This window comes from Arvicola amphibius, chromosome 5 (assembly GCF_903992535.2).
Source record: "Arvicola amphibius chromosome 5, mArvAmp1.2, whole genome shotgun sequence".
Taxonomy (NCBI): domain Eukaryota; kingdom Metazoa; phylum Chordata; class Mammalia; order Rodentia; family Cricetidae; genus Arvicola; species Arvicola amphibius.
In genome coordinates this window covers 13,264,949-13,283,818 of record NC_052051.1, presented here as the reverse complement: position 1 = coordinate 13,283,818, position 18,870 = coordinate 13,264,949, and the positions used below count along the sequence as shown (strand labels likewise).

Below are 18,870 nucleotides of genomic sequence, written 5' to 3'. Positions count from 1 at the left end.
ACGAGCTCCCAAATCATGACACGGAGACTTCTTACTAGTTATGAACAGCTGGCCTAGCTTAGACTTGCTTCTGGTTAGTTCTCTCTAACTTAAATTAACCTGTTTCTCTTTATCTACTTTTTGCCTTGGGGCTTTTTACCTTTCTTTCATTCTGTGTGTTTTACTTTAATTCTTCCTCCTGTGTCTGGCTGACTGGCAGCTGCCTGGCTCCTGGCCCCAGGCACGTCCCTCTTTCTCCCCCATTCTTCCTTTCTTCTCTCTCATTCTCTTCTACTTATTCTTTCTGCCCACTAGCCCCACCTATCCTCCTGCCTAGCTATTGGACCAATCAGGTGCCTTAGGCAGGCAAGGTGAAACAAATGGGACACACCTTTGCATGATTAAACACACATCCTTACATCCTTAAACAAATGCAGCACAAGCAAACACACCTTCACACAGTTAAAGTAATATCCCACAGCATAGGCAAATGTAACAAATCTTTAACTAAAAGTCAAAGCAATTTCCACAACATAATTTCCAACCTGTGAGCATATGGTTGGTGACCTTTTGAGTTCTTTCTTTCTTTTTATATTAGATTGTAGCAGAAAAGATAGTTTGTCAAATATTCAGTTAATTCATTTTTTGCAAGATTTTTCCTCATGCCCAAGTAGATAATAAGTTTTGATAAATGGTTCGTGCATGTTTATATATTCTGAGTTTAAAGAAGTTTTAAAATGTATTTGAGTTGTAGATTTTCTTTTAATTCTATGGACTTATCTTCTCTCACAGGGCCACTGATTTTAGAGAAACTCACTGGAGCCTCAATTTTATTCTCTCTCTCTCTCTCTCTCTCTCTCTCTCTCTCTCTCTCTCTCTCTCTCTCCCTCCTCTCTCTCTCTCTCCCTCCTATCTCTCTCTTTCCTCTCTCTCCTCTCTCTTTCCTCTCTCTCCTCTCTCTTTCCTCTCTCTCACCTCTCTTTCCTCTCTCTCCTCTCGCTCTTTCCTCTCTCCTCTCTCACTTTCCTCTCTCACCTCTTTCCTCTCTCTCCTCTCTCTCTTTCCTCTCTCTCCACTCGCTCTTTCCTCTCACTCTTTCCTCTCTCTCTTTCCTCTCCTCTCTCTTTCCTCTCTCTCCTCTCTCTTTCCTCTCTCTCCTCTCTCTCCTCTCGCTCTTTCCTCTCTCTCTTTCCTCTCTCTCCTCTCTCTTTCCTCTCTCTCCTCTCGCTCTTTCTTCTCTCTCTTTCCTCTCTCTCCTCTCTCTTTCCTCTCTCTCCTCTTTTTCTTTCTTGCCCACCTCCCTTCTCTCTTATTTTTTTCTGTCCTTCCTTTCTTTATAATTTTTGTTTATTGCAGTCCTGGGGTTAAACCATAGCCAGTTTCTCGCTGTCGTGAAGATGTACAGTCTCAGCTCCCTTTACTTTGACTTGAGACAACTTGAAAGCTGCTAATGATGGCCACTCTGCCTTTCCTGAGTCTCTGTCATAGCCCACTTCTTCCTCTTCCCGACTCTCCCTTTCCATTTCACGGATTTTGATCCCGAATCTTCCCTAATGAGTTTCCTGCAAGTCTATCTCTGTCTCCAGACCTCTCTTCCAGAGGAGCCAGGAGTGGCGATAAGAAGTGTCTGTAGTCTTGGGACAAGCATGCTTGAGTGAGAAATGTCATAACATGGGTAACTTATTTCCACATAGCTCAGGAAACAATATGTATGCATGTGTGCAAGGAAGAGACCCAGAGCTTACCACATGGCCAGTGTGAAGAGTTCATACATAGGCATTTATTTCCCGTCCTGCACTCTCTGGGGGTTTGACATTTCACAAAATTTGAAAGTGAAAGCTAAAGCTTTCTTTATTTTTAATAAGTGTTGCATTGGGAACAAATTAGACTTGTTCTTTCAGGCTGCCTTACCTGAGACCTCTTTGTTATTTTTAATCATTTTTGTTTTTCTAATTCAGCTTTTAAATGTTAGAATTCAGCCTTGGTCACAGCTCGCAGATTTTCTTTAATATTATGCTCTCATTGTTATTCATTAGAAGTAATTTCTAATTTTGATTTTGATTTCCTTTAACTGCATGGATAATTACACCAGTGAGCTTTGGATATTCACGTCTACAGGGGCTCTGCTAGCGGTGAGGTTTTTGTTTGCTGTTCGACTGCTTGGTCAGCCCTGAGTCTTACTGCACTGGAGTCTAGGGAATGGCCTGGAGGATTCTGGAATGTTTCTGCTTTTTGGAATACAGTGGAATCCTGTCGTAGGATTCTGGGGATGGCTGCTGAATGGACCCTTACTGTGCTTATCCTTCCACTAAAAACCAGCTACCAAGGGCCCTTGCATCAGGATTCAGTCCCTAGCATCCACAAGGTGGTTCACAACTGTTCAATGCTTTTGTTCCAGGTGATGCAACATCCTCTTCTGGCCTCCTTGGGCACTGTGTGCACATGGTGCATAAGCTCATGCAAGCAGGCAGGCAAACACTCAGGCACATAAAATAAATACATCCAGTTTTACTATTTTTATTTTATTAAATTGCTTTATTTATTTTAAGTATATGGGTGTTTTGTTTGTGCATATGTATGTCTGTGCACCACATGTGTACCTGGTCCCCAAGGTGGTCAGAAGAGGCCATCAGATCTCCTGAAATTGGAGTTACAGATGGCTGTGAGCTACCAGGAAGGGGCTGAAAAATCAAGCACGGGTCCACTGGAAGAGCAGTCAGTGCTCTTAAACACTGAGCCATCTCTCCAGCTCCCTCTCTTAATAAATCTAAAGGAAATAGATTTATATCCTTTAAATGTAAATATAATGAAAAAAATCTTAAGGAAGAACCCAGCTGCTCAGCCTTCTGTGAGCGGAGCTGTGTCGGGAGTATTGAGTAGATGTAAGATCCAGTAAGAAGATATAAGATCCCTTGGGTACGCACTGTCTGCCTCTGAGCCCCCGTGGGAGCTCACAGACTAGAAGTGTGGGGTGCAGAGGTGATGTGAGAAGAAAAGCAGAAAAGCAATGAAACTTGGAACGTTTGACTTACAGCATCCACCCCCACCCCACGCCTGCCAAGGGAGATGCCGCATCGGCCCAGGTGGACTTTCTTTGAGTTCGACTGTTAAATCCTTCAGAGCACGAGAAATAAATCAGTGTGTAGTGAGTGCTTCAGTCCCTGGAAAGCCCTGGCCTTTGTAGCATGGGAGGCCAGAGGTGTGAAGCTAAGACAGCTGGAATACCTAGCACTCAGGTTACTCCTGCTGTAGATCTCAGCAGCTGACTGAGGGTCCCGAAGAGTCAGCAAGAAAGTCCAGGTTAATGCTTCTGGGGCGGGGGCAGCCTCCAGCAGCGCAGGGCTCAAAGGCAATCCACAGAGTGGGTGTGTACTATGACTTCTTTATCTGAGGGAGTTGGGGAAAGACACTCACTTGCTCTCTTGCCGGTTTCCTTCAGATCCCTTCTTTATTCTTCCTTTGCATTCTCTAGTCCTTATTTTCCCGGTGATTTCCTTCTCTCGTTCTTGATGTTTTCTTTCTAACTCATTTTAGCTCTATCTTTATTCTTTCCCTCATAGCTTATAAACCCCGGCAAATCTTTCAAGCAACATAAAAATTACAATGTGGTTACATTCTATTTTTCAAGTGAATGATTACAATGAATTCAAGTAAAAAACAGCCTGTTTCCCGTGCCCCTTACATGATTGAGCATTTTAAGTATTACAGGTGAAAAGCAAATTATCCCCAAAACCCCACATTCATTCACACCCAAGCAACTTGTTACAGATTAACTGTGTGTAAGCAAGCAAGGTCCTTCTTTCACTGGCAGGCTGTGTTTTGCTGTTACAAAGAAAGGACCAGTCACTTTATTGCTTATCTTAAATGGTAAACTTATAAGGAATCTTAAAGGAACTGCAAGCCTAAACTTTTATCCATGAAAAACAATCAGTCAGCTCTACTTTAAATCTGTAGGGTACCTACCCAGTAATCAATACTTTCTTATATCAGGAGATTGAGGGCAGATTGAGTATAAGGAATTAATCATTATCTTTGGTCCATCAACTAGAAGTACTTCAGCTGGCAACAATCGGGCTGCTTTGTGTTTGTTCCCTGACCTTAAAAGTTCTTTGTTCAACTGTGGGCCTTCCTAAAACTTCAGATTGTCTTCTTGTGTTTTTCACATCAAAGCTATTTAACAAAAACATCTTAGTCTAACTTTTGAGTTATTTTCACAGCTTTGTTTCAGCTGTGATGCACTCTGAAACCTGTGAACACATCTCCCAACATTAAGGTTAAAAGAATGTAAGCTAGCTGGGCCACTGGGACTCCGTTGTTTTCCTCAATCATTAACCCAAGCCACAGTCTATGCGGCTCCTCAATAGAAACTCATGTGTTCTAGCTGTGGGACTCTTCTTTGTTTTATTTTTTTTTAATCATCGAAACTCTATTTAAACTAACATTATTGTCATCAATTAGACAGTGCAGCTTAGGAAGAAATCATCTTCATAACAATCCGCAGGTAAAAATGCCCTGTAGAATGGGATTTTCCATGAGATAAACACACTACATTACAGGCAGTGGGGATCTCCCCACACCCATTCACACACACCATGCCAGATACCAGAGGAAGATGACAGCGGTAAACATGTAAGGGGACAACAGAAGCAAAAGGCATTCTGGGGCCTGGGGTCTTGCGGCCTTGCCTATCTGAGACTCATCCGTCAGGCATTTTCCTCCTGAAGACGCCTGAACTTCACTTGCCACCCGCTGCTCCTCTGACATGGCCACCAGCCGTATAGACTATGGCTTGGGCACCTCGAGGGAGGCCTGGAAAGCGAAGAGCTGGGCTATCTCAGAGAAAAGCAGTTACCCACCTATGGAAGACACCCGATTTGAAAACAATGCCATCACAATGTGAAGGCACTCTAGACAGTGCGCTCAGATGCTGGTCTTTGCTCACTCACAGACACACACACACACCACACACACACACACACAGAGGAAGTAGGTGTGTGTGTGTGTGTGTGTGTGTGTGTGTGTGTGGACCTCATTTGCAGACTGAGAGTCAAGTAATATATCAAAGGGCGGGAGATGGAGGTTGAAATCTGACCTGGAACCAACTGTAGAGAATTAACCAAGCACAGATGACAACGTCAAATGGATGGAGACGGGGGAAGATGAAGGGCTTGAGAGAGTGACGCAAGGCGATGGGGTAATTCCAGTGCAGTCACCCACCAGTGAATATATTGCCGTTCTCGAAGCAAACGGAAGATCTGCAATGATTAAACGAATACCGGAAGATGTTTTCCCTCAACTCTTTTCAGTAAAGACTTGACCTGCAGCTCTGAAAAGCCAACTAAATTCCAAGCAGAGCTTAGAAAGAATAATGCCCACTGTTAGGCTCGTCTGCTGCCAAGAACTAACCTTACATGTGTGGAGGAAAACGCATCAGCTTCCAGAGAGAGAAGTAAGGGAAGTGACAATGAGGTTGACTCTGGGCTTGCTGTGCATCATGGTGAAAACACTTGGTGCCGTAGTAAAATTTGTAGCCTTTGGGCCTTTGCGTAAGCTCAGTGGACAACAGCGCTTGCTACCAGGCCCGACGGCCTGAGTCTGATCCCTGAGACTCACAAAGAGGAAAGAGAAAACTGATTCATGGGAGCTGAATACAACTTTGACCTCCATACAACTGCCAGTGCACACTCACCTCCCTCCACCAAATAAAATAATAAATGTTTATAACTGTATAAGAACTATCAATAGACTTCTAAGAGAGAAATATGTGGAAAAGCTTGGAGAAGTGGGGGTGATGGTGGGTGTCAGCCTAGTATTGGGGAGAGGGGTGGGTGGAGATAGAAAATAACAGTTCTGAAATCTCTATGGTCTATGGGAAAATGGGGTATAAATGGATTATAAATGAAGCCCGTCTTAAGGCGGGGAACTGGACATTCCGATGGGCTCCTCCCCGCAGGAAGGCCCGTGATAATGGTCTGCATATATCAAAAAGCCAGAAGATAAAAGAAAAATAAAAGAGAGGGGAACACACCCTCGTGTGGAGTAGAAAAGCATAGAACATCAGCATCTATTAGAAGATGTGAGCCAGGCATGGTGGCGCATGCCTTTGGTCTCAGCACTTGGGAGACAGAGGCAGGAGGATGTCTGTGGGTTCAAGATCATCCTGGTCTACAGAATGAGGCCCTTGTCACAACAAAAATTAAGAAAAGGGGCAAGAAGAGAGTGAAGCAGCGATGAGAAGCACAAACTGGGTCCAATCCATTTTGACGCCATCCTCAGACAGGGTGGGTTCCACTAAACCCAATTCCACCCAACAGGACTGGGAAACAAAGTGCAGTTGCACGCTGAGGTTAGGAATTTCCCGTCACACAGCGGTTTCAACGTGTAAGAGATTCCATTTCCTCTTGTAACAAGACTCCAGGAGAGGCAGTGACACAGAGAGTGGCTGCCCAGAAAAATCTCGAGTCTTCCGCTGCCTCTTCCAGCTTCCTTCTCCTTCAGTAGTTGTCTTGGACTTGGTGGCCTGCCTGCTGGTATGACCCCCCTGTGACAGCTACTGTGTCCATCTCAGGAGGCTATGATGACCAGATAAGCCCATTTCCTGTTTTCTTTTCCTTGGTCAGGGATCCTGGTTTCTGGGCCACTGTGACTGTGGGCTGGGGAAGAGGCCAGGAGGAAATGGGGTGTGGGAACTCATTCATATAGCTTGTTCATGCCCCTGACCCTCCTCTGCTTGATCCTTGGTGTCCCACTTCTATCCTGGTCTGCATGCTTCTGGGCCCATCTGACCAGATGACTTAGCTAATGTGACAGAATCTGCCTCACCATGGAGTAGTTCTGCCTGCAATGGCAGTTTCTTGTCTCGTGATCAGACGCTCTGTCCCCACCAGGGCCCAGTAGCACCCAGGAGCTTCTATTGAATCGTGTGTGCCTCCCTGCTGTGGACAATATGGCGTTCATCCAAGAACTCTAGTGTGATACTCAATTGTCATTGTCAACCTGACTGCAGAGTCACCATGGAAACACCTCCCATGTGTCTGTGAGGTGCTCCCAGAAAAGTCTAAGCGAGGAGGGGAGACTCACCTTAACTCTGCCTTCACTACCATGATGGCCTGCAATCCATAATGTCTTTCTTTCCTTTAAGTCACTTTTGCCAGGCGTTGGGTCACAGCAATGAGGAAGGTGTCTGGTACACCTGGAATGCAAGTTATCATTTCCCCCGTGAGACCTGCCGTAAACCTTGCTCTCCACCACCACGGGGCCTGGCTTTGAAGCACTTTTGCTGGACCTGCTGCAGAAGTCTTTGCTTCTCCGGGCCCTCTGATGTACGATGGCCTCTCCTTTTTACTGGTGTTTGGGCCCAACAGTGCTCTGAGCTTTGGAATCTGCTGTCTCCAGAACTTTCTAAGCACAAAGTGGCAGGACATAAAAGATGCAGTCGGCTCACCTCTCCTGTGAGAGACATTCAAGCTATGACAATCTGCACCTGCCCCCAAAGGCTCATTCCCTTCTCATAGTGCCTAACGCATTCGGTGCTTATCCAAGGGTCCCATCTATCCTAGTTACGGTTCTACTGCTGTGATTAAACAGCAAGACCATAAAAGAAAGCATTCATCTGGGCTTTCAGTTTCATAGGACTGGAGTTCATGACAGTGAAATAAAGCCCTGGGGACAGGAATAGCTGAGGGCTCACGTCTTGACCCGCAAACAGGAAGCAGAGAGCACAATGGGTAAGGTGGGATGCTTTTGAAGCTTCAAAGCCTGCCCCTGTGACACACCTCCTCCACCGAGGCCACACCTTGTGATCCTTCCCAAACAGTTCTGCCTGCTGGGGACCACATATTCAGACCTGTGAGCCTATGGGTGGGGGGCATTCTCAGTCAAACCATCCTAGCCACTCAATAGTCTCAGATTGCTCAAAGGCCCACGTCTGGAGACTGCTGAAGTTCAAGGTTGACTCTCAACTGTGAAGCTCTGTGAAGTTCAAAACGTAAGTTATTGGAGAGATGGCTCAGAGGTTAAGAGCATTGCCTGCTCTTCCAAAGGTCCTGAGTTCAATTCCCAGCAACCACATGGTGGCTCACAACCATCTGTAATGGGGTCTGGTGCTCTCTTCTGGCCTGCAGGCATACACACAGACAGAATATTGTATACATAACAAATAAATAAAAAAAATAAATAAAACCATAAGTTATCATCAACACGCAGTAGTGAGATAGCCATGGGCTGATCACTGCCGTTTCAAAAAGGATTGCAGGCCTGGAAGAGAGATGGGACCAAAGCGGAACTGAAACTCAAGGGGGCAAACATTAAATCCCGCTGCTCCTGTGTTTGGCTTCTGGGTCATGTCGGTAGAATGTGGGCTCTGAAGGGTTGCGTGGATGTGGAGTGTGGGCCTCTGAAGGGTCCCGTGTGGGTGGGATGGGGCCTCTGATGTCTCGAGAAGTCAGCCATACAGCTTTCGGGCTGCAGTTCTCTCAGTCTGACTCGGTTTACCACCTGTAACTTTCCTCAGCAGATGTTCATGCTCCTGGCATCTCCGACGCCCTGGGGTCTCCACTAGAGTTGGGCATAATGCCGCCCACCATCCAGCCTCAGACACTGCTCTCTCACGGTTGCCTCCAGGGATTCAGACCTGGCCACACACGCCTGGCTTTCCTTTGAGATCTCTGTGGAAGTCCCTGGGGCTCACAGCCCATGCCGTCTATACACCTGCCTCGCAAATGTCCTGTGAACTCCCAACCAAGTAAAGGAGGTCGGAAAATGAAGAGCCGGGAGCAATGAATTCCATACCTGTGCACTCAGTGAGAAGTGGGAACTGACCTAGGGCTACTCGGCAGATCTGCAGCTGCTTGGGGATGGGGGAGGGGATGAGAGCGGGGCATGCTGATAGAACCAGAGCACACGTGGGAACTTGAAGCTTCTGGTTTTTAGGTGGGTCCATCCTGAGCCATGACAGAATCTCCAGTTAGGCATTGCTGAAGCTGGACTGCAGCATGGTACACCCCAGATTCTAGAAGAACTGATTAAAAGTCCATAAATTCTGGCATGCTGCAGTGACATCCTTTCTTTTTTCTTTCTTTCTTTCCTTTTCCTTTTTTTTTTTTTCAAGACAGGGTTTCTCTGTGTAGCCATGGCTGTCCTGGAACTCCCGCTATAGACCAGGCTGGCCTCAAACTCACAGAGATCCGTCTGCCTCTGCCTCTGCCTCCCAAGTGCTTGGATTAAAGGCGTGCGCCATGACTGCCTGGCACAACATATTTTCTTAATCTATTCTCCCTCTCTCATTGAGTGTTTCTCAATTTTTATTTTTAGAAATGTGGCTCCCCAAAAGAGCGTCTTTAGGTATTTTTCTATTAATGGGTCCCTTTTTGGTGGAATTATAATACAACAAAATGTTGTATATTTATTTACGTTTGTTGTATATGCATATATATATATATATCATGGTCTTCTATGGGGCACACACTGATATGACAGCAAAGATTTTGCTCGCAGCGGGGTGGAATAGAAGAACAAAGTCTCGCCCCATTGAGGGTGTTATTGACTTCTGGGGATACATGTGTTATCCCTCAGGAAAAAAAAAGAAGTAGGAACAAAGCAGTATGTAATTAAAATGTAAATCTACACAGTTTAATTACCCGTGTAGTGACACAAGTAAGTCTCTGGAATTGTTTCCTCAGCATTGCGCACTGTTGTGTAATAGATTAATGAAAAAGCGGGGAGGGGGGAGGGGTACCGAATGACAGGCGTGGGCTGAGAGCTTTCAGGCCAGGGAACCACAGTCTTTACCTTTGTGACCAGAGCCCTCTGCTGTGCATTATGGGAACATTCTTCAGGAAGTCAAATTGAGCCCTTCCTTTAGATATTGCTTTAGCCTCACCAGCCATGTGTTGGGGGTTAGGTTTGGCTCTGAGGTCTACTGAGGCCTTATGACATTCAGAACTGCTCCATGGTCAGTGGTAACCTTAGGACCAAGGATCAGCTTTCTCTCAGCCCCAAATTCCACCTCCACAACCCCCAAGTCTGTTTTCATGGGCTTTAGAGGAAGACACCTTCTTAGGCTCTGAGGCAGAAAGGAAGACCAGGGGTAGACAGGAGTGGCTTCATAAAAGAAGTTGGGGATATTTAAGGGATTGCTACCTCTCAATGTCCCTATTCTAGAAGCTGGAGGGGGCGGGTGAGGATGGCTTTGGTCAAGCCCTGTCTGCACAGGTTTGCAGGGGAGATTGTTCCTCAGAGATGGAGAAATTCTAGGGTGGGGTGGGGCAGCAGGAATCTCCCTGTGACTTCTCTGGAGGGTGACACACATAGGGAAGGTTAAACTAGATGAGAGGACCCAGGAGGCCTCACAGGCAGATCTCAGAAAGGTTGACTTTTCTGAAGGACCCCACCTTCCTTTTTGGGACCAGTAGTATGATGGGGACAAACCCAACTTCAGAGGTTGGCCAGGGATGAGTCATGGCTCTATTAGCCCCAAATGGATAACGACCGAGCCTCGGCAAGCAGGATATGATTCATGACCCTCCTGGCCCCCTGTCCTCAGCTCTTGCCAGCTGTTTTGCTGCTGCGAAACTAAAGATCCCAAGAGGAAGGACTCAAAGATACAGACCAGGGGCTGAAGAAGCCACATCCACTCCCCCAGGCACTGCTCTTCAGCGGTTCTGCCGGGCTCCTCCCCAAGGCAGTCACTTACCTAGCTAACCCGGAAGTCATTTACTGCTGGTTGTTTATTGCCTAAGCACTGTGGCTCCTGAGGTTTTATCCTGGGCCCAGGAGGAGAATGAGCGCAACAATAAACATTTAAAGGGAACATGGAAAAGGAAAACTGGGATTTATATAGTCTTATGAGTTAGGTGAGGCTGTAGCAGGGACAGTCCAGATAGTAGATGATGAATGGCATAGGTGTGTCCCCAGCCTAGACGGTTGCTGAAGGGCCCAGGGTAAGTCTGAACATTAGCCCACCTGCCCAGCTTCTTCTATAGCGTGACCCTTGTCCTATATTCTCAGTCACAGGGACAACGGTTACTTAAAAATTTAAGACTCCGACTGTGTTAAGAGCTATGTCAAGATAACCACAGACTTATGTAAAAAAGCTTCTACAAACCCCCTGTTAGGCTTGTACAAATACCTTGTTATCAAAAGTTGTAAATCCCCAGAATGTAGTCACCCAGGATGTAAGTTCAAATTGTAAAAATCCTTTTTCATACATTGTCCTCGGCCCCCACCCCTGCCTTGTGACTTTTGCTTTAAAAAAAACCTACTCCCTCTCTTCGGGGTCACACCAACTTGCCTGTAGTCCTGACTAGTTCAAAGTTCTGGTACCCCAGGATGATGGAATAAAGTTGCTTCTGTGCATCTAACTTTGGTGACCTCACCTCGGTACTTGTGTGACTCCCAGACCCAACATTGCTATGTTTTGACTGTGTCCCCTAAAGCCTTGTGTTGGGAAGTTAATCCGAATGCATTGGTGGTGGGGTGTTCTGGGTACAAGGGCTAGATAATGCCAATGACAAAAGCCTGGGGCTTTGCTTTGTCTCTGCCCTTTCTCCCCCTCTCCCTTCCACTCTTCCTCCTACTGTCTGCTGCTAGATGAAGACCAGACTCTGGCCCTTTGGTCTTGGACTTAGCCTCCATACTGTGAGAAATAAATTTGTCTTCACTGTAAACCCCCCAACCTCGGGTACTCTGTTACAGCAGCAGCAAACGGCCAAAGATAGGAAAGGGCTGAAGTCACAAGTCAGTGCCCAAAGTTGCCCCCACCCCACTCCATTCATGGAAACCCCACATGACCGCTGTGCCTGTAGCCAGTGAGCTCTATGTACTGGCAGCCAGAGGATCTGGAGACCAGACAGAGACAGACCAAAGTCAGGTGAAGACTCATCCTCTCTGTCACTTCCTACACTGTGCTCTGTGCACTGATAGGCTCACATTTAGCTTTAGCGTGAAAGAGGAGAAGGTAGATGAGGAGAAAATTAATCCCAAAGATGACTGAGTTCTCTGAGGGGGTTGGATGTTGCAGGACTTGTTTCTCTTTAACAAGAGTGGGACAGTCTCCAGAAAGGAAAGTCAGGCTGGCATACATGTGGCGGGACCAGGGCCTCAGAGCTCCCAGGGTCTTTCCACTGCGCTCTCCAGAAAGGAGATGCCGTTTTGCATAGTGTATCCATTCCTTTGAAAAACCAGACTTTGATTTTTCAGACATTATAGATCCACACAGCTATGGGGCTAGAGAGAGGGCTCAGCAGTTAAAGTCTCCGTGTGTAAGAGGGGACTTGGATCCCCAGAACCCTTGTGTCAGATGTGGAGGGGAGGGCTGTAATTCCAACCTCCAAAGGAGTCAAAGGTTTCCAGAGCAAGCTGACAAACGAAACTAGCCCCATAAGAGAACTCTGTGTTTGGTTGCGTGGCCTTGTCTCAGTGAGTAAGAGGAAGAACAACCCAGGGTGACTTCTGACATTAACCCCAGGCCTCCAAATGCACAGGCATATATGTGTATCCCCACTCCCACACACATGTACTCACATGCATGCAAAATATTCCTACACACACATGAAAATAGGAGAAATAAAGAAATGAAACAGTCATTATGTTGAGCACCTGTGAGCAAATTGGAGGCAGGAGGTTGAGGAAACCCAGCCCCAACTCTCTGGAGATGTGTGCTCTCTCTCCCCAACTGGGGTGGCTCCACAGCCCGTATCTATCATCTTTAGTCTCTGCAGGTACCCTGTCCAGATAAATAGTTAAAGGTGTGACTACTCTTGGTACCCTGTTCATCATCCCTATAATCTTAAAACTAGGCTTTTTGTCATTGCTTTGTTCTGTTCGTTTTGCAGCAAGGTCTTTGTACATAGGCCTGACTGGTCTGAAACTCTCTCTGTAGACCAGGCTGGCCTCAAATTCACAGAGATCTGCCTGCCTCTGCCTCTGAAGTGCTGGGATTAAAGGCCTGCACCCAGGTCATAAATAGGATGTTTAAAAGTTCACCTTCCCCCTAGACAAAATTCTATAGAAGTTGAATTCAATAATATAATCACACGACTCACCATTACAAAGTCACACTTTATTGAATATATATATATATATATATATATATATCCAAATTCCCCTTTTCGACTGACTTTAAATTTATTTCTTCTTCCTCCTCTTCCTCTTCTTCTCTTTTATAAACTACCTGTTGTTAGATTTAGGGTTTTTGTGTGTTTAAAATGTTATTTTATGTATTATTAGTGTGTGTGCATGTGTGTGTGTGTGTATGAACACGTATGTGAACATGTGTGTGCCACAGTGCATGTTTGGCATCAGAGGACAACTGTATGAGTCAGTTCCCTCATCCCACCTTTACATAGGTTCCAGGAATCAACTGACGTCCTCAGGCTTGTGTAGCAAAAGCCCTCACTACTGAGCCACCTTGCTGGCCGCTGCACAATCTTTGTAACTCAGCATTAAATGACCCCCATCTTTAACAAAGAAATTCCTTGCTCGTGTTGCTTCCATTAGCTGTTCCTGGCATCCTCTTTACTTTCATTGCTTAGATTCCTAAACTTTTTTTTTTTGGTCTTTTCCAGTTTAGTCCTTTTTCCTTGGTCAATGTCCTCTTTATTATGGAAAAAAAAATTAAATAAACTTCTAGGAAGCAAAGGAGAGAATACACTGAAGAAAATCAAGATGGGTAGGCAAAAGATGGCTGTTTATTACAACTGAATCAGTAGCCGAAATTATCCTTGTTATGAAAGATCCATATTTCATTTTCTGTTAAGAACAGATGGCGTTCTGTTATCTGTCATGTAATGAGTTTCACGTCACATCTGAAATATAACTTCTAGTTAGACAATATTTCCACAAGGACATTTTTCTCCATATTCATTAAAAGTTTAGATTTTATTCCTTCAACAACATTGAATACCTGTTGAAAGCATTCATGTATTTGAAACATCTTTATGCTTTCAATCCTACATTAATTGTCTCATTTCTATCACTTATAGCCTGTTAGTGAATGCTTTCCTATACCTGTTGCCATGGTAGCATCATCCCCACTCTTGGATTTTGTTGATGTTCAGTGAGCTTCACTCTTCGATTCTGGTGTCTGCCCATGAAGGCTACTGGAAGATGCTTTCTTCTTGTGTGTTTTTCTCTGATGCTTGGTAAGGGCTGACCTCTGGCTGAAGCTTTTTTTGCATTCGCTGCACTCGTAGGGTTTTTCCCCAGTATGAATCCGCTCATGCTTTGTGAGGGCAGATTTCTCGTAGAAGGTTTTCCCACACTCGGGACACTTGTAGGGTTTCTCTCCTGTGTGGGTTCTCTGATGCACGACGAGGTTGGACTTGACACAGAAGGATCGCCAGCACTCGCTGCATTTGTACGGCTTCTCTCCAGTGTGAGTCCTTTGGTGCTGTGTCAGGTTCGATTTCACGCAGAAGGTTTTCCCACACTCGTTACACTTGAAAGGTTTCTCCCCCGTGTGGGTTCTCTGGTGTATCTTGAGGGTGGATTTTTGGCAGAACGACTTCCCACACTCGCTGCACTCGTACGGTTTCTCTCCGGTGTGAGTCCTCTGGTGTTCAGTGAGGTTTGCCTTCACTGGGAAAGACTTGTCACACTTGTGGCAAGCGTAGGGTTCGCTCTCCCGGTGTGAGCTCTGGTGTTGGGTGAGACCTGCTTTCTTACATCTGCGACACTCATGGGCTTTCGGACCTTGGCAAGCACTCTGATTTTCACCCAGGGGTGACCTCCTACTTTCCTCCCCCTCATCAGGCTCCTCCTCCATGGGTGGTTTCTGATGCTGAGTGCATTTGGATCCCTTGTGGATGGAGGTCGAGGATGTCTTGCATTCATTACCTTTGCGGTTTTTCTCTTTTGGGGTAGTTCTCTGAGTTAGGGCTGGACGTGACTTCTTTAAGGTTGTGTGACTGTCGGCACACTTGGGTTTTTCTGGTGTGCAGGTTCTCCGGTTCTGAGTAAGGCATGGCTTTCCGTGAAAGGTTTCCCCACATTTCTCACATGAATTTTCTCCCACGTGCATTTTCTCATTTTGGCTGTGGGGTGAGTTTCTTAAGTCTCCGTCACTTCCATTGCGTTTGCCAGTCTTTCTTCCTGATTGCACTCTTTCATGTCGGGTAAGATCTGACTTCTCACGACAGGATTTCTCAAGCGTATCACATCCACAGTGCTTTTCCCTTGGGTGAGTTCTTGGATGTTCATGTTTTGACTTCACGCATGAGGATTTTCTATCTTTGCTGGCCTCTTGTGCCTTCCTTTCTCGAAGGGCTCTTAGAAAAGACTGGAACCTGATCTTGTGGGCGGTGACTTGCATGCATTTACTATCCTGAGAGCCCTCCTGTCCTGTGTGAGCTGCCCCGTGCCTAACAGAGCTTGTCTTTCTGTCTGAGGTCTTCCCAGAATTTGTATATCCAAGAAGCTGCTCCAAATGCGAGACCTTCTGACATGGAGCAAGGCCCTCGATAGGACTGTGGGGTCTCTTTCTTTGATCAGCTTCCCAGGTTTTGCTTCGTATGTGATCTTTTTCACACTTACTTTCAAGGGACTCACCTAAACCATCAAACTTTTTTGCATAGTTTGTGTTACCAGCAATTTGTCCTTCAACGTTTCCCGAGCTTGCTGAGTGACACTTACAGTGTATTTCTCTTGAGGCTACTGGGTTTGTGGTCAGATAAACTATTTCTTTTAGATCCTTGCTTTTCTTCTTAGTTAGTGTTTTGTTGTTGACAAATAAAACTTGACTCAAGTATTCGTCTTCATTTCTTTGGCTTGTTGTCATGTTATTGGCTCCCCGGACTTCTAGGAACATGAGAAGTCAACATATATTATACATCAAAATACAATGTTAAAGGAAAGAGTTTGCACACACATGTCTTATGCCGACTTGATTCTGGACTTTCTGACACACTCTGCTGGGAAGGAAGCCATTTTAAGCAGGCATTTCATCTAGACGTCTCATTGGGTAATACGAAAATGAAGACAAAGTCTCACAATGGAGTAGAAAGAAAATAACATCAGTAGCTTTGGTTTCTCACAAACATGGCCACTAAATGGCTAGAGAGCTGGAAATAAAGCACAGCTGGGAACAAAGACTGTCAGACAAAGTACTCATCCACAGATGGAGAGCACTAGAAACTGAGATAAACAGGAAACACTAACAGTGAGCCCAGGAGGACTGAAAGGCACCGAAGAGATGAGTAGCCCGATGGGCACATCAGACCTAATTGCTGCAAAAGGACCACTAAGCCACTCTCCAAGCTTCCAGTCTTCTCTGTGCCATCCTGCACACTAGCACCCAAGCAAGCTTATGGAATCACTCATTTTCTCAGGCCCGCAGGTCGGTGCTAGGCTGGGCCTGTTGTCATGGGGAGGTGTGGACTGTAGATTCTGTAGTAGATCCTGGACTGTGTAAAATAAGGAACGGAGTCAAGTGCTAGAATGAGTTAGTGACTGTAGGTGTCACGTGACCAGCGCTTCACGCTCCCTCTGCTGTGACTCCCCTGCTGGGAGGGACTAGACCTGAACTGTGACCCCCAAAATCCTTTCCATCCTGGAACTGCTTCTGCGGGGCATTTTAATCACAGCAACAGCAAAGGAACCAAGACCATCTCTAACTATCGACTTCTGCCCCAAAGTGGTGTCCACTTTTGCCATCACATTTACCCCAAGTCCTCAGTTTACTTGGAGACTCACACATACTATATTATTGTACTATTCGATAATATATTATTTATTAATATATTATAATAATATAATATTGTATTATAATATACTATTGTATATTCTGTGGAAAGGGACAAAAGCACGATGGCAGGCATCCCCACTACAGTAAAACATCATGAGAGGTTTCCCTGCTCTGTGTGCTCTGCCTGTTCACACCCCGCCCCAGTCCCTAGCAACCACTGTATTGGATTCACCCCTTCTATCTAATACTATCCTCTTGTTTCTGAGTTGATTCTCTGGCTCCCTCCCCCATCCTGGATGGGTGGTATTTTGCTGCCTTCCTTGCTAAGGTACAATCATAGTCTGCATCCCTGATTTCCAAGCTCGGGCCACAAGGTGTTGTCTGTGACCTGTTCTCTCATCTGTCACCTCGCTCAGTGCAGTGAATTCTTCTGCAGGCCTGTGGCCACCCCAGCTAAGTCCCACCCAGCTAACTCTAAACCTTCTTTATCTGAACCCAGCAGCCCTCAGTCCCACCAACTTCTCTGTTGCTGCTTACCACACTAAGCCCATCTCCTGTCTCCGAAGCTTGGCACTCTGCCCCCACTCCTGTGCAGATGTTCATTTCCTCAAGGAGGCTTCAGGACCTCTCTCTTAATGTATAGCCCTAGTTGGCCTGGAACTCTGTGTAAGCCAGGCTGTACCACCTGCCTCACCTCCAAATGCTTCTATCAAAGGTGTGAGCCGCCACACACAGCCTGCAGAGAGCATCTATACTTTCCAGGTGGATATCAGGCCATGAGCATTTCTCTTTGTCTCTTTGAAAATTCTAGAGCCTCTCAAAGATATTATTTTTGTTGTTTGTTTGTTTGTTTCTGATTGAGACAGGGCCTCGCTTGGCCCAGGCTGACCTTGAACTACTGACCCTCCTGCCTTTGTGCTGGGATTACAGGCCTGGGCTGTGCTGTGCCTTTTATGCTCTGCTAGGGATCAAAGCCGGGGCTCTGCACCTGCTAGGCAAGCACTCCACCAACTCAGCCACAGACACATTCAAAGGAAGTGAGCCTTGCCCTGGCCACCCAGGCTCTGCCCTCTTCCTCCTCCTTGACATCAACTCACCGGAGAGGCAGCGACCTGGAGATTCCCAAGGACCTTCTCCCTGCTCCAGCTTGCGTATCAGCTCAGGTTTGGTTACACTGCAGCCTGTGGCAAGAAGATGGCAAGGCTTGACAAGACTGCTCAGGCCTGAGGGACGGGTACATTGTTTCACCAAAGCCACTGGCTAAGTTCCTAGGGGGAGGGGGCCACATGTATTTATCCTGTCACTGCTCAGACCAGGGCTGAGTCCTTGACTGGAGGCGCAGGCTCCAGGTGACTGACTGTGCATGAGTGCAGACAGGAGAGGACTTCAGGCCCCCAGAAGCTGCAGCTTCAGGCAGACGGGAACTGCCCCATGTGGGTGCTGGGAGTTGAACTCCAGTCCTCTGCGGAGCAGCAGGCACTCTTTATTTTTTTTTTGGTTTTTTTCGAGACAGGGTTTCCTTGTAGTTTCTAGGGCCTGTCCTGGAACTAGCTCTATGTAGACCAGGCTGGCCTCGAACTCAGAGATCCGCCTGCCTCTGCCTCCCGAGTGCTGGGATTAAAGGCGTGTGCCACCACCACGTGGCGCAGCAAGCACTCTTAAGTGCTGAGCCCCAGGCTTAAAACTTTACTCTTGACACTAATTTGACTTCTAAGGTAAGGAGCACAAGCTGATGGGAGCAGCGTGGGAGGCGGGGCTTACCCACGGCTTGCAGGTGCCTGTAGGTCTCCAGCATCACCTCCCTGTACAGGCGCCTCTGGGCAGCATCCAGCAACTGCCATTCCTTCTGAGTGAAGGTCACACACACATCTTTGAACAACACTTGTCCCTGCAACAGAGCAGTGGGGCTCGATTGGGAGGGCTCGCCACAAAGTACCAGGGGAGATACCTAAGGCATGTTGCCATTGCACACCAGAAAAGAGCATAAGGTTACCTCATGTCCGCTTCTGTGTGTTACACTCTGGAGGAGAAATGGCATCACCACGGAAACACCAGGAAAGCCAAAGTCACAGATTAACTCATAAAGCAATAATGTCTACCTGGGCCTGGTCTGGCTGTGGAGGACACTTAGACAAGTAAGCCTGGGAGCTCATTTTTAAGGATCTTACAGACTTGAGATTTCCTATGCATACAGACAGCAAGGAACTGTG

At 46.5% G+C, this 18,870-nt stretch overlaps 1 protein-coding gene across 1 annotated transcript; it reads right to left on the bottom strand.

Annotated features, from left to right (window-relative positions):
• Positions 1-14,032: 14,032 nt before the first annotated feature.
• LOC119814359 (zinc finger protein 33B-like) lies at positions 14,033-15,754 on the bottom strand. Its single transcript, XM_038329992.2, has one exon. It carries the CDS (start codon positions 15,752-15,754, stop codon positions 14,033-14,035), a length of 1,722 nt encoding a protein of 573 aa, XP_038185920.2.
• Between the last annotated feature and the right edge of the window lie 3,116 nt (positions 15,755-18,870).

Coding starts and splice junctions, on each gene's coding strand:
- LOC119814359 (XM_038329992.2), bottom strand. CDS start 15,754: ATGACAACAAGCCAAAGAAATGAAGACGAATACTTGAGTCAAGTTTTA.